This window comes from Mustela putorius, unplaced genomic scaffold (assembly GCF_011764305.1).
Source record: "Mustela putorius furo isolate JIRA1106 unplaced genomic scaffold, ASM1176430v1.1 tig00537248_pilon_pilon_pilon, whole genome shotgun sequence".
Lineage (NCBI taxonomy): Eukaryota > Metazoa > Chordata > Mammalia > Carnivora > Mustelidae > Mustela > Mustela putorius.
The window spans coordinates 5,963,158-5,979,238 of record NW_025422387.1 but is presented as its reverse complement, the minus strand read 5'-3'; the positions used below and the strand labels follow the sequence as shown (position 1 = coordinate 5,979,238).

The following is a 16,081-nucleotide window of genomic DNA, read 5'->3' as shown; positions in this document are numbered from 1 at the left end:
CCTGCCCGCCTCCCCGCGAGCCCTCCGCCCCCGCGCTGAAGTTCCCTGAGAAGGCGTTTCACACGAGATTTGACCTGCGGGACGCTCCGTAGTCAGGGACGAGCTAGAACAGAAGGCACAAACAGACTTTGGATTGCGATTGGTTCGCACGTGGGGTTCCCGGAACTCAGTGAGCGCCGCGCGAAGGCTGAAGGGAGCGGGGCGGTCAGCTTCTGTTGTGAGGCGGGAGGCACGGACCACCGGGACCGCAGACATGCCTCGGTATGCGCAGCTGGTCATGGGCCCGGCCGGCAGCGGGAAGGTGAGGATTTGGTCGGAGAAGAGAAAAGTCGGAGAGCTCGTGGGAGGCAGGGCGGGGATCCTGGGATCAAGCAGGGACGTTCTGGTCCAGACCGCGGGATCGATGCGTGCTCTGGGGACCCTTGGGCTTTTGGCTTGGCTTCTGCAGTCTGGGCTGTAGTGCTCGTCGTTGTGGTATTCAAAGGGGAGTAACTAACGGTGGTGCTAACGTTTAAATTCTACTTATGCCCCAGATACTGCTTTTAAACTCCCAATTCATTTCCAGAACAACGCTGTGAGAGAACTCCTGTTATTCCCATTTTTACGGATGGGAATTTTACAGAAAATGAGATACAGAAAGGTTAAGTTCTTTGCCCAGATCCCAGAACTACTAAGTGACGGCTGGAATTTGCATCCAGTTTTGTGTAATTCCAGAATCCGTCCCTGTCCCCCTCATAGAAAGTTCAAGTGAGGTCTCATTAAATCACTGTTTCTCAGAGCTTGACACATGGACTTCTGATATATAGAGACGATTTTAGGAGGTACATGGGCCTAACATTAATGAACATTGAATCATATTGAGAAAATTACTCCCTTTTCAATCCTCTTTCAGTTTGCAATGAAGTGAAATTGTCAGTTGGATGCTTGTATACCTTTAATACTTCTTTAATCAAGTCTCTTCAGAGATAAGATTTTAGAGCTTTTGACCTTTTTATTTAGCCAGAACAGAAAGAGCTTTAAGGGATTTTATGGTTACCTTCATGTTATAACTGGTATTCTATTTACAATAGAGGTGTGATTTTTTTCTTGTGAACAAGTATGAGTGGAGTAATATGAGAGACATTCAAATATAGAAATGGGTGAAGGTGTTAGTCAAATAACAGAAGTGTGAGAAGCACTGGAGTCTGTGGAGGTGTTGTTTGGCTTCAGTATTTTTTTTTTCTTTTTTTTCATTTGACAGAGAGAGATATCACAAGTAGGCAGAGAGAGAGGAAGCAGGCTCCCTGCTGAGCAGAGAGCCCGATGCTGGGCTCAATCCCAGGACCCTGGAACCATGACCTGAGCCGAAGGCAGAGGCTTTAACCCACTGAGCCACCCAGGTGCCCCTGGCTTCAGTCTTGAACACATTGTTCTAAGGCCAAGCCTTAGAACAATGTGTTCAAGACTCCTCATATGTAGGAGATCCACATATGACTGTAATGTAGCCCTTGCCTACCCAAAGTCTATAGTCTACTTGGGAAGATTGATAGATGCCTTGCCAATTAAAACATAGTGTGAGGGGCACCTGGGTGGTTCAGTGGGTTAAAGCCTTTGCCTTCGGCTTGGGTCATGATCCCAGGGTCCTGGCATCGAGCTCCGCATCGGGCTCTCTGCTCAGCGGGGAGCCTGCTTCCCTTCTTCTCTCTCTGCCTGCCTTTCTGCCTACTTGTGATCTCTGTCAAATAAATAAAATCTTTAAAAAAATAAATAAAACGTAGTGTGATTGCATGGAGAGGGCCTCCTTTTCGGCAGAGAGAATAGTATGTCGCAAAGGTCACTGAGCATGATAGAAGTTATTTTCTATATTCCAGATGAATTTTCAGACTGATTATGTTAGACAAGTACTTTCCTACAGATTTTTGATGCCTACTTTTAGAAGTACCACTGACGTGTTCTCTGTGCTAGTCACTGTTCTGGACCCTAGGGATCATATAGTGAACAAAACACACACACGCACACAAATCTCTGCTCTGGGAGAGTTTATATCCAAATATATTAAGTGAATTAGAAATAATTATCAAGCATTTATTATGTACCAGGTACCATGCTGGTCCTAGGCTTATAAAACTGAGTAAAAGACAGCCCTGCATTTAAACAGAAAGTGGGAAAAACAGACAAGTAGCCTAGAAATTTTAACATAGTATGTTAAGGACTAAATGAGGGATAAGGAATTCGCTAAACCAAAAGTTGCAAACTGATAGCCCACCTCTAGACTATTTATTGACCTCAGTGTGCTCTCATTTGGAAATACTTCCCCTTGCTTGGCAAGCACATTCACATCTCTTGGCTTAAACATACCCCCCTCTCTCTGTCCCCCGCTGAAACATCCCTGACTACCCTACTTAGAGCTTTGTTTGGACTGTAATCATCTTGGTGGAGACATTGTGTGTTAGGTGCTGCATGGTATGATCAGAAGTCTTCCCTTTAAATTCCACGTGTTGCATGTTAGAGCAGCAAGGAACCTTTTTTTTTTTTTTTAAGATTTTATTTATTTATTTGACAGACAGAGATCACAAGTAGGCAGAGAGGCAGGCAGAGAGAGAGAGGAGGAAGCAGGCTCCCTGCCGAGCAGAGAGCCCGATGCGGGACTCGATCCCAGGACCCTGAGATCATGACCTGAGCCAAAGGCAGCGGCTCAACCCACTGAGCCACCCAGGCGCCCCTAGAGCAGCAAGGAGCCTTAGTGGTCGTGGAGGCCATCCCAGTTAGAGACAAGAAAAGTGCGGGGGCCGGGAGGGTGGGGTGCAACACCTGGCTGGTTCATTTGGTGGATCCCACAACTGATCCTTGATCTTGGGGTTAAGTGTGAGCCCTGCGTTGGGTGTAGAGATTACTTAAGAATAAAATCTTTTTAAAGAAAAAGAAGAGGAAACTGAGGGGCAAAGTAGAGAAGCACTTTGGCTAAAGTTACCCGTGAGTCCCAGCCACGTCAGGATCTGCAGCCCAGTTAGGTGTCCCGACTCCCAGCCTGGTACCTTTCCTGTTTTCAGTCGGCTTCTTGGTCATTGAAAGCATAGTTTTGACCTTTGTGGACACTGACCAAGGGATATAGGGTGTCCCTTTGGGGATGCAGGCGGTAGCACTACACTGCCTGTCGCTTTGACCCCCTCGTGCCTTGTGACGTTACAGAGCACCTACTGTGCCACCATGGTCCAGCACTGTGAAGCCCTCAATCGGTCCGTGCAAGTTGTGAACCTAGATCCTGCAGCAGAACACTTCAACTACTCCGTGATGGCTGGTGAGTCCTGAGCAGAGCCTCCACAGTCCTTGAGGAGAAATAAGGGGGTGGAGAGGCCACGAGTGCTGGCTGCTTGGCACAGAAGCTGAAAACGTAATTATTATAGTCTGCTGCCCTATTCCATGGTGAACAATATGAGGCTGAATGTCATTTGGTGACATCCACTCATGATGACATGTGCGACAGTATCCTTTCTTGGTTTTTAGATTAGGAATTAAGTGAGTAGAGTCCTCCCTCCTCTCTCATCACACTTCCCTTCTGTCCCCTTCCATGCTTAGTCCTGCTGTGGTGAATCAGGTTTACTGCAAATCGTAGTATAAGTGAGCAGCTTAACTGTTTCAAGTTTTTAAAAATTCTTTTAGGTGGACCTCCTGTTCTTTCTCTCTAAAAAAAAAAAAAGAAGGGCACCTGGGTGGCTCAGTGGGTTAAAGCCTCTGCCTTCGGCTCAGGTCACGATCTCAGGGTCCTGGAATCAGGCCCCACATCGGGCTCTCTGCTCCGTGGGGGAGCCTGCTTCCACCCTCTCTGTCTCTGCCTGCCTCTGTCTGTCTACTTGTGATCTCTCTGTCAAATAAATAAATAATCTTTTTAAAAAAATAAAAAATAAAAAATTTTTAAAAAGAATTTTATTTACTTAATTTTTTTAGCGGGGCAGAAGGAGAGGGAGAGAGAGACTCTTAAGTAGGGTCCACGCCCAGTGCAGAGCCCAACTTGGGGCTTGATCTCACAATCGTGAGATCATGTCCTGAGCCAAAAATCAAGAGTTGGACACTTAGCTGACTGAGCCACCCAAGCGTCCCTCAAATAAAATTATTTTAATTTATTCATCCAGATGTCTTTTGAACACCTATTTTTGCCAGACACCAGGGTTCTAGCAGAGAACAAGGCAGACATTATCCTAGTTTTCATGGACTTTTTAGCAGGGAGATGAGCAAAGGGATAAACATTACAGATTGTGATAAGGACTGCAAATTGGCCGATGAGAGGGAGTAACTGGGGAAGTTGTTTTAGGAAGGATAGTTGAGAAGAAATCTCAAGAAGAGAGATTTGGGCCCAGACCCGAAGATAGTAATGTCCTCGCCAAGCTGGGGAGAGGCCTTCCAAGATGAGGGAACTTCAGGTCAGTAAATAGCCTAGAGATAGGAAGGGGTTTGGTATGTTTCAGAAAAAGCAAAGATGTCAATGAGCTGGAGCATCAGGAGTGAAGGAAAGAAGCAGGTCGGTGCTAGTAGGACAGGAGAAGTTTGGGTTCTGTCCTGTTTTGTTAGTCTGTTTGAACTGCCTTAACAAAATACCACAGATGGGGCAGCTTAGAAACAACAGAAATGTATTTCTCATGGTTCTGGAGGTTGGATGCCCAAGACCAGGGCACCAACATAGGTTCTGGTGAAGGTCCTCTTCTAGGTGGCAGACTGCCTGCCCACTGTGTCATCACATGATGGAAGGGGACAATGGATCTCTCTGGGGATTTATTAGAGCACTAATCCCATTCATGAGGCACCATCCTCCTGATCCAGTTGCCTCCCAAAAGCCCCACCTCCTCTTAGTATCACCTTGGGCATTCGGTTCTCAACATCAAAATTTTGAGGGAACGCAGACATTCAATCTGTAGCATTGAACAGGAGAATGCCATTGGAGGGTTGAAACCAGGGAGAAGATTGACATCTGATTATTTTAAAGATAACCGGCTCTCAGGGCACCTAGGTGGCTCAGGCAGTTAGGTATCTGCCTTTGGCTCAGGTCATGATCCCAGGGTCCTGGGATCAAGTCCCAGATCAGTCTCCTTGCCCAGCGGGGAGCCTGCTTCTCCTTCTTCCTCTGAATGCCACTCTCCCTGCCTGACATTAATAAATAAGTAAAATCTTAAAAAAAGAAAAAAAGAACTACTTTAAAAAAAATAAATAAAGCTAACTGGCTCTCCAATGAAAAATGGACTCTAGGGCGTCAGGAGTAGAAGCAGGGACGAGCAGGCTGGCTATTGCACACGTCCGAGAGGCTTGTATTAGTGTGGTCATGGTGGAGATAGAAGCAGATGGATTCAGTATCTACTTTGCAAGTAGAATTAGCAGCATTTTGTGGGAGACTGAACCAGAAGGGTGTAAGAAAGGGAGAAAACACCAAGGGTGGCTCTTACTAGACTGTGACTGTCATACTAGATATGTGACTTGAATTGCGGAAGAGAGTGTGTGAAGCATTTATCAGGAAGGAAGATAAGTCTGTTCAGGTTTGGGGCCATTCTCTTTTCACTTACTAAGCTTGAGACATCTGATAGATATCTAAAAGGTGATGTCAAGGGGGCGCCTGGGTGGCTCAGTGGGTTAATCCTCTGCCTTCGGCTCAGGTCATGATCTCAGGGTCCTGGGATCGAGCCCCGCATCGGGCTCCCTGCTCAACAGAGAGCCTGCTTCCTCCTCTCTCTGCCTGCCTCTCTGCCTGCTTGTGATCTCTCTCTCTCTCTGTCAAATAAATAAATAAAATCTTTAAAAAATAAAAATAAAAGGTGATGTCAAGGAACCAGTTGGATACAGTAGTCTGCAACAAGGTCTGGCTTAGAGTTATAAATATGCGAGTCAGCAGCATATAGACAGGACGTAATGCTCGAGGACTAGGTGAGATCATTTTAGGAGGAAATATGCTGAGAGACGAGAACCCAAAACCAAGCCTTGAAGTTGTCTGATCATCAGAGGTCTGGAGTGGGTGGTGGAGTCCATAAGGTCAGAGGAAAGCCAGGAAAATGTAGCATTGCAGAAGCCAGGAGGAGAGACTGAAGAAGTGGCTTGTGTGCTTGGTTATGTCAGGCATGGCTGTGAAGTTGTAGAAGATGAGGGTGGAGAAGTGGCTGTTAGATGTGGCGGCGTGGAGATGGAGGCGACTTTGCCTAGCAGTTTCTGTGGAGTGGTTTGAAGAGTGACCTGAAGGTGATGGCCGCATCCGCAGAGGAGATGGGGAAGTTTCGGTGTGGAGGGAGAACTGGAGGGGGTAGGAGGGTCAAGGGAGGTTGCCTTTTAACACTGGAGATGCTAACCGGAACGGGCTTGATTTGTGAACAGAAACATCCGGTAGAGCAAGAGAAACTGAAAATGCCAGACAGTGGGAATAACTTCAAGAGTGAGAAAGGGGAGGGAGATCCCAAACAAGTGGGGAGTTTTCTCTTCGCTGGGAGTAGGGCGGGTTTTGTTTTTTTTTCCTTCAAAGTTTTATTTTTAAGTAATCTCTATACCCAGCACAGGGCTTGAACTCACAGTCCTGAGATCAAGAGTCGTAGGCACCACCGACTGAGCCACCAGGTGCCCCAGGAACAGGATGCTTCTTTTGTAACTAAAGGGAAGGCAGGGTGGAAGATACTGTGTGATACTGTAATACTGGTGAGAACACGAGAAATGCACTTTGGTTGGCTTCTGATTTCTGTTAATGACACGTGTGCCCTCAGGACATGATTGTGGCTGGAGGTGGGCGCACATGAGGTCGGGGAGGCAGGGGCTCAAAGAAGAGGAGGAGGTATGAAAGAGTCCTCTTCTGTAGGGAAAGGGATTGCTGGGGCGCCTGGGTGGCTCAGTCAGTTAAGCATCCAACTCTTGATTTTGGGTCAGGTCATGATCTCAGGGCCGGGAAATTGAGCCCCGTGTTGGGCTCCACAGCAAGCATAGAGTCTGCTTAAAATTCTCTCTCTCCCTCACTCTCTGCCCCTCAAAAAAAAAAAAAAGTTTTGCTTTTCTTTGGGATCATTTGGTCACACCCAACAGAAAGCACTGAAGCCAGCTTACGTAAAGTGAGGATATTCATTGATTGATTGACTAACTGATTTTTATTTATTTATTGAAGATTTTTTTTATTTATTAATTGACAGAGAGAGTCGCAGGAAGAGAGGGAACACAAGCTAGGGGAGAGGGAGAAGCACACATCCCACCGAGCAGGAAGCCCAACGTGGAGCTCCATCCCAGGACCCTGGGATCATGACCTGAGCTGAAGGCAGGTGCTTAGTGACTGAGCCACACAGGTGCCCCAAGGAGGATTTTTTTTAAGAAGGAATTGGTGGGGGGGCCCTGGTGGCTCAGTTGTTTAGTATCTGCCTTGGGCTCAGGTCATGATCCCAAGGTCCTGAGATCAAGCCCCACATCAGGCTCCCTGTTCCGTGGGAAGCCTTTTCCCTCTCCCGTTCCCCGCCCCACCTTGTGTCCTGCTCCCCCTGCTATGTTCCGTCTCTCACTATGTCTCTCTCTGTCAAATAAATAAATAAAATCTTTTTTAAAAACGAAAATTAAAAAAAAGAAAAAGCAACTAACAAACTGAAGTTGGCTTTCGCTCTGTCTCTGCCTTTTTCTCCCTCTTACAGACCAGTCTTCTCAGCTTCCGGGGCCCCAGCAAGGTGCCACAAACCTCGGGTTCCCATCACTTTCTGGTCCAGATGTCTTAATGACTGACTTGTGTCCTTGAGTCATCCTTTTGGAAGATCCAGTTTCATTGTCCCGACTTGAGTCAGAGATTTACCCCTCAGATAGGGAGAGGAAGTACATAAGAAGGTATTAGCCACCAAAAAAAATAAATACATTAAAAAAAAAAGAAGAAGAAGGTATTAGCCACCTAAACGTGGCTATGAGTGAGGCAGTTGTCTGTGAACAGATATTGTAGGTTTGTGCACAGACATTAAAAACCTGTGGGAGAACGTTGTAAATACAGATGTCCAAAATCAGTAGTAGCAGAGAACTATGCGTATACCTGATCTTTAAGCCCCTGCTGTACGTGATTAAGCTACGTTATCTCATAGAGCCTTCATCCTTCAACCCCAGGATATATGGTTTGTGCCCTCATTTTATAAATAAAGTGAGGCGTGAAGAAGTTAAGTAGCTTCCCTGAGGTCGTGTTAAGAAACAGCAATTGGGGGAGGCGCCTGGGTGGCTCAGTGGGTTAAAGCCTCTGCCTTCCGCTCAGGTCATGATTCCAGGGTCCTGGGATTGAGTCCCACGTCTGGCTCCTTGCTCAGCAGGGAGTCTGCTTCTCTTTCTGCCTCTCGCTCTTTTGCTCCCCTGCTTGTGCTCTCTCTCTGACAAATAAAATCTTAAAAAAAAAATCAAAAAACAGCTATTGGTTTTCTTGGTTTGGGTTTTTTTTTTTTTAATTTTAATTTTTTTTTATTTATTTGACAGAGATCACAAGTAGGCAGAAAGAGAGAGGAGGAAGCAGGCTCCCCGCCGAGCAGAGAGAGAACCTGATGCGGGGCTTGATCCCAGGACTCTGGGATCATGACCTGAGTTGAAGGCAGAGGCTTTAACCCACTGAGCCACCCACGCGCCCCTGGTTTTGTTTTAATCATTTTAGAATAGGTAGTATATATTGTTGTGGTTTAAAATGCTAAAGGTACAGAAGAGTAAGTATTCAGTAAAATGTCTCCCAGGTCTATGTCCCAGTAATTGGCTCCCCTCCCTGCAGGAACCCAGTGTTTCCAGTTTCTAGGGTGTCTTTCCATAGAGAATCTATGGATATAAAATCAGATATATGTGTTATTATATATATGTAGCAGATCTTTGTCTTTTTGTTGTTGTTGCTGTTGTTAACACAAGTGATGGCTTTTTTTTTTTAAGATTTTTATTTATTTATTTGACAGAGAGAGAGATCACAAATAGAGAGGCAGGCAGAGAGAGAGAGGAAAGCAAGCTCCCCACTGAGCAGGGAGCCCAATGCAGGGCTCGATTCCAGGACCCTGGATTATGACCGGAGCGGAAGGCAGAGGCTTTCACCCACTGAGCCACCCAGGCATCCCATCACATCCATATTTAAAGAGCTTCTTGGCGGGGCGCCTGGGTGGCTCAGTGGGTTAAGCCCCTGCCTTCGGCTCGGGTCATGATCTCGGGGTCCTGGGATCGAGTCCCGCATTGGGCTCTCTGCTCAGCAGGGAGCCTGCTTCCCTTCCTCTCTCTCTCTGCCTGCCTCTCTACCTACTTGTGATCTCTCTCTATCAAATAAATAAATAAAATCTTTTAAAACAAAATAAATAAAGAGCTTCTCCTTTTAATGGTTACATAGGAGTCCGTTGTCTGGGTGTACAGTAATTAAATTGGTTCCCACAGACACTACTACAGTGAATAATCATAAACAGATATAGTTTTTATACATGTGAGTTTTTATATAATTATTAACTACCACTAACAAGGGAAACAATTTTTGAATGGATATTCTTATATTCTGGGCCCTGTCTATCTTTTGCAGACATCCGGGAACTGATTGAGGTAGATGACGTCATGGAGGACGACTCTCTGCGATTTGGTCCCAACGGAGGATTGGTATTTTGCATGGAGTACTTTGCTAATAATTTTGACTGGCTAGAGAGCTGTCTTGGCCACGTGGAGGATGACTATATCCTTTTTGACTGTCCAGGTAAGTCAGCAATTTGAATGTGCCGTGTTCCTTGAAGTTGTGCTAATTCTGTCCCGAGTGAGAGAAAGTGGACTGAGCCTTCCTAGCTCTTAAGTACTCTGCAGTGAGATGCAAAGCTCTTATTTACTGGCTCTCACTCATTCAGTGAGTTTACTGAGTGCTCAGTTTATATGCTGGGAATACCACAGACACCCAGATAGCCATGGTCTTTGCCGTCGCAGAGCTCACGGTCAAGTGGGAGTGTTAGGCACAATGAACAAAATCACCCAGATTATCACTTAATATTAATTTATGACAGGTGCTCCCCAGGAGTAGGAAGAGCATCACATAGCAACAAGGTTAGGAGGCTTCTGATCACGTGGCCTGTAAGCTGGGCTGTGGGGTGAAGGTGAAGGAGTCCATGGTCCAGGCAGAGGCACAGTGTGCCAGAAACCTTGACGCAGGAAGGAGTAAGGCGGGTTTAGGGCCCCAAGAAGGCCAGTGTGGCCCGAGTGCTGGAAACCCAGGGAAATGTCATGCGGTGATGCTTGCAGGGGACAGATAATCACACACAAAACTTCTTTTTTTTTTTTTTTAAGATTTTATTTATTTGACAGACAGAGATCACAAGTAGGCAGACAGGCAGGTAGAGAGAGAGGGGGAAGCAGGCTCCCTACCGAGCAGAGAGCCCCATGCAGGGCTTGATCCCAGGACCCTGGGATCATGTCCTGAGCTGAAGGCAGACGCTTTAACCCCCTGAGCCACCCAGGTGCCCCTGCAACACACACAACTTCTTAAGCCAGCTTGTGGGTTTTAGACTTGAGGCTGACCTAGCTGTGATCCTTTGTGGCTCTCACTTTATTTTCCCTCACTTAGTATTTCACTTTACCTTATTTTTTATTTTTAGAGAGAAAGCGTATGTGTGTACAAGGGTTGGGGGAGGTAGAGGAAGAGAGAAAGAGAATGTTCAGCAGGCTCCATTGGAGCTCGACGTGGGTCTCGATCTCACAACCCTCAGCCACACAATGAAGAGTCAGACACTTAATGGACTGAACCACCCGGTGTCCCCCCTTTGTTTTAGAGAGAGAGAGAGAATATTTTCCCTTGATTTTAGTTGAACCCATAGAAAAGCACATACATCCTAAGCATACAGCTTGATGAATATTCCCAAAAAACACAACACCTTTGTAGCACTCGCTTTTGGTTCCCTTTTTTAACCATCTTATAGGAAAATTCTTTTCGTGTAGTTTGATGACTACCTATTTCCTGTTTGTATCAGTCTTGTCATGTTCTTCATGTAGGTCAGATTGAGCTGTATACACACCTGCCCGTGATGAAACAGCTGGTCCAGCAGCTGGAACAATGGGAGTTCCGAGTCTGCGGAGTTTTTCTCGTCGATTCTCAGTTCATGGTGGAGTCATTCAAGGTTTGAAGATCAGTCTTACTGGTTTTTTTAGTCCTCCTTTAGGGACTCTGTGATCGCAGCCCTCTGGACATTTCAGAAACTATATTCCAGAATAATTTAGTATCCTTTATTATTCAGTTATTGTAATGACACATTTTTAACTCAAAGATGATGTTATGATATCGTATAGATTTGGGGAAACTACTTACCAAGAAAAATGAGGCAGATGCATATTTTATAAGTATTTTTAATTCTCTGAGTGCCTTTTGTCTAGTGTATGAACTCAATTTCCCATTAATTGCCCTTAAGGAATATTCAGTGGAAAAGAGGTTAAGATACCGTCTAAATTGAGATTTGTGATCATTGTAAAATTTTTTATTTTAGAGTGAAGGGAGAAGCAGAGGGAAAAGGAGAGAAAGAATCTTAAGCCAGCCCCATGCCCAGCACGGAGCCCAATGTGGGGTTCCATCCCACAACCCTGAGATCATGACCTTAGTTGAAATCAAGAGTTGGGCACTTAAACAACTAAACTACCCAGGCATTCCCCCTACCCCCCACCCCCTGCTTAAAAGATTTTATTTTTTAGTAATCTCTATATCTAACATGGGGCTCGAACTTACAACCCAGAGATCAAGAGTCATTTGCTCTGCCAACCAAGCCAGTCTGGTGCCCCATGATTACTGTAAATTAAATCTACCTCTTTCCTCCTTATTCAGTAACTACCTTTGGAAGCCAAGGGTCAACCATCTAATTAGTAGACTGTCTTTTCTTTAGGATAAGCATTTCTTTTACTTAGGCCAGTCTTGTTTCTGTGAGGAGCAAAAGCCTCTCTTTTATGTGGAGACCAGTGAATTTTCTTCGCAACAGTTCCTCTTCCCTTTTCTGTTCCCTCCTTCAGTTTATTTCTGGCATTTTGGCAGCGCTGAGTGCTATGATCTCTCTAGAAATTCCACAAGTTAACATCATGACAAAAATGGATCTGCTGAGCAAGAAAGCTAAAAAGGAAATTGAAAAGTGAGTTCACGTCTTCCATTATCATCAAATCTTAATTGCAGAGATGTGATTATCTATTAGTCACAAATCTAGTTTCCTGATTTATTCTTCCTTTTATTCATCAGTTTTCTTTCTCACTTTCAAAGGTTTCTAGACCCAGACATGTATTCTTTATTAGATGATTCCGCAAGTGGCTTACGAAGCAAAAAATTCAAAAAGTTGACTAAAGCTATATGTGGACTGGTAAGTTTTTCAAGTTTTTTTTAAATGGCCTGGTCAGCTGTTTACCCATAGCTAGGCAGTGACAACCGTTATAGAAAGCACAGTCCAATCCTGTTTCCTTGCAGAGGGGAGGGAGGTGGGGGCAGGCTGTGGACTGGCCGGTCAGTAGTTTAATTTAGAAGTAGTTATTGGTAGCTGATAAGTTAACTGACATGTCTATTATTCCAGACCATTTGGGGAGTTCAGAACTGTCTGTACCCTTTTGAAACTTCCGATGGTTGTTGAATTCAGATAAATATCTATGAAAGAGTAGGTGTCTAGTTAAGTAATAAGTTAATGAGTGTACTGGGAGGTTAGAGGTCAGGAAAATCAATGATGTCTTGCTTTTGTTCTCTCTCCCGCCCCCCTCCTCCTTCCACACACAAATGTTTTTAATCAGAAGTATAAATGGTTATAAACTAAAGTGTAACTTGAAAATTAAGTATTTTGTACAGCTTCAGAATGACCCTTTATGAAATTCCCAACGTGCAGATTGATGACTACAGCATGGTTCGATTTTTGCCTTACGATCAGTCGGACGAAGAAAGCATGAACATTGTGTTACAGCATATTGATTTTGCCATTCAGTATGGAGAAGACTTAGAATTCAAAGAACCAAAGGTAATTTTTAATCATTGACTTTTGGTAACCGTGTTTACCAGCACTCAGTGGCCTCCTGTGTAATCCCAGTAACTCCTCAGCTTTTGTCTTAGCAGCAGTAGTAACCGGGCATGTTGAGGGGGTGTCTGAAATTGACATCTGTCCTCAACAAACAGTATCTGTTATTGAAGCACTGTTACCCAGTTTCTTTGTCCTCGGGGCTTGGGGGTATGTGCAGAGAGTAGATGAAAGCCCATTGAACTTGGGCCGCCCTCACATTATGGTGATTGTCATACGCCACTATCTCAAGCAAATTAGCCGAGAGCAAGTGTAAACTCAAGTTAAAATGCTTCCAACGAGGGGCGCCTGGGTGGCTCAGTGGGTTAAAGCCTCTGCCTTCAGCTCAGGTCATGACCTCAGGGTCATGGGATCGAGCCCCACATCGGGCTCTCTGCTAAGCTGGGAGCCTGCTTCCTCCTCTCTCTCTGCCTTCTTTTGATCTCTGTCTGTCAAGTAAATAAAATCTTAAAAAAAAAAAATGCTTCCAACGAGATATAAGTAATTTACCACGAAGCTGGAAAGATTCTATCAGTCATGCTTTTTGCCTCTGTAAGAGACACCTACATTGCAGCTGGACATTATCTCTTGGAAGAGCATTATCTGAAAAATAGGTCAGCACGTCCTCGGTTTAACTTAGGGGAAATGAATATTTTCTGTTTTGTGTTTCCTTTGTGTCAGGAACATGAAGACGACTCTTCTGCTATGTTTGATGAATATTTTCAAGGACACCAGAATGAGTGAAAAATTTATGAGTAACTCTATATGTGAATCACCTGCGACTGAATCAGCAAGACTTTCTTTTCTTCAAAGGATGCAATACCAGAAGGCTACTTATTTCAATGAAAAAAGTAATACTTGGCTCTTTCTCAGCAGCATGCCTGAATCAAATTCTAGTTATTCGGAAATAGCTGGTGTTTTAAGTGGAATCTTTTAGTATTATTTTAACAGCATCAATTTAGATTTTAAATGTTGAAATTGACATGAATGCATATAGACTTTCATATAATATAAATGAGCATTTGTGATACAGTTAGGACCCAGTCTACCTTTACTTTTACTATTTGATTTTTATTGTTTTTGAAGAGTTTTTTTTGGAGAGGCAGGAATTACTATAACAAAATACAGTCATCTGTGTCCCAAGGGAAAAATCTGGAAGGATATAGTTAAGACCATTGCTTATCTGTAGGTCTGAGTTTTCCTACATTGAAAATGTATAGTTTATGTAATTAAAAAATGAAAAATAAATGTTTTAAAATATATATATGTATATAAATAAAAGAAATAGAAAGATAGCACTAACCTTTCACTAAACTTCTGTTTTCCAGTCAGAATTTGAAACACTCAGCCTGGGCAAGTTTTTGAATGAATAAATTTGTCCTAGTTTCAAAACATAGTTCATGATTTCTTTAAAAATGCAGTTTGTAGTCGCTGAGCATTTAAAAATTTATACTTTCCTGGAATAATAAGAGATACACACAAAAATGCAAAAGACAGTTTTTTCTTTTAAATATGTGCATTGGTTGAAGTGTTTTGTTTTCAGTGTCTTTAAGTTCAGTAGCGTTGGGTGTGAAAGCATGGAAAGTCAACAGATATTTCTCTAGCATGCCATGGCCAGGCCCTACTAAAGCAAAATAGAATCTAACTTACTGAGTTCTGCCAGATCTTATGCTAAGAAACATTTTACTCTTCCATTTAATAATGGGACCAAGTTTTATTGGCTATTTGGCCCTGGATAGTCCAACTAATACAAATTAAGCCCTTAAAAAACCCACAACTGAGGTTAAATTTTTAATCATTCTTGGACTAGATAGCAGGAGTACACCTATAGTGTCACTGATCCATTTTAACTAAAGATGTGCCAAGTGTGAGGAACCATAGCTATCAGTGGTATCTTGTATTTGGGAGCTTAGGCTAAGGGCAAAAGTTTGGTATTTGCATCATGGTCCATTGGTGTGAGCTGTTGTCATGGGGGTAGTCAAAAGAACATGAGTGGGCATCCTGAGAATGTGCTGTCCCTCTTGGGGCCTCTCCCTATGGCCGAGTACTGGTGTTGCTAATTCTTAGAAATTTTATTGTTATGGAAGAAAGGAAAGGCAACTTCATTTGCCCTCACTGCTCCTTGAGCTATTCTTCCTGGTTCAGGTTTTGGAGAATCCAGTGTGTGCCTCTGGGCAAGAAGTGAAGGGCTAGATTGAATTTCCTTCCCCTCTGGACACAGGTTTCAAAGACAAGTATGTCCATTCCATCCTCAAGGATTTCATTATCTTGGCAGAGAGCCTGACGTGATTCTTGGAAAAATTTACTGGTGGTTGCCAGGCACTGGGGATAAAATGGGAACACTCAGGGCAGACAAGGCCTTACTCTCTTGGAGCTGACATGAGGGGCCCTTGAGACCGTAAACAAGGAAACCATGATAAGGAATGTGGGTAGAAATGAAAACAGTAATGAAATGGATAGTGACAAAGGGACTCATTTGAGCTCAATGTCAAAGAAGGTTCCTGAATGGTACTATTTGCCCAGAAACCTGAATGAGAAATCAATTGTAGGAACATTGAACAGACTATTCTGTCTGAGGGACTAGCTGAAGAAATAGCCTGAGGCAGCAATGAACTTGGCTCTTAGGGTGATGTTGAAGAAGAGAATCAAGAGGATATGACCACTGGTTGACCTTTGAACTGGGCCCAGACAATGGGAGATTCTTCACCCCTCCTACCCTTCACTGTGAGAGATGTTCTAAGGACAAAGACTGGAGGGAATAGGGTGTTGAGACCATTGGACATGACTGAATCCAGTTAAGGCTTCTGCACAAACTTAACAACAGTCTGGCAGTAGGCGGGTGAAGAGATCTACTCTTGTCTCTCCAGAGATAATGTTAGGAGTTAGTTGGCCAGTTAGGTAGTCAGGGCTAGGATCCCTAACAAGAAAATATGATGCAGTCCGGACAGCTAAAATAAAACAGCACTGACATCCTGTTTGCAGCTTAGACAGGACCGCACTGATATTCTGCTTTGCAGCCTTTGCAGAAATGACTTATGCAAAGCATCCTAAAATAGGACAACCACAAAAGCATTTGTCAATACCGTAGGCAAGGGGCAAGTAAGACATAAGCTCCCAAATGTCAGCAAAAAATAAAA

General features: G+C 44.1%; 1 protein-coding gene across 1 annotated transcript; it reads left to right on the top strand.

Annotated features, from left to right (window-relative positions):
* The first annotated feature begins 70 nt into the window (after positions 1-70).
* Positions 71-14,336, top strand: GPN3 (GPN-loop GTPase 3). Its single transcript, XM_004753226.3, has 8 exons — positions 71-301; positions 3,169-3,277; positions 9,482-9,649; positions 10,930-11,054; positions 11,932-12,047; positions 12,173-12,269; positions 12,780-12,908; positions 13,626-14,336. Exons 1-8 carry the CDS (start codon positions 254-256, stop codon positions 13,686-13,688), a joined length of 855 nt encoding a protein of 284 aa, XP_004753283.1. The 5' UTR covers positions 71-253; the 3' UTR covers positions 13,689-14,336.
* The last annotated feature ends 1,745 nt before the right edge of the window (positions 14,337-16,081 follow it).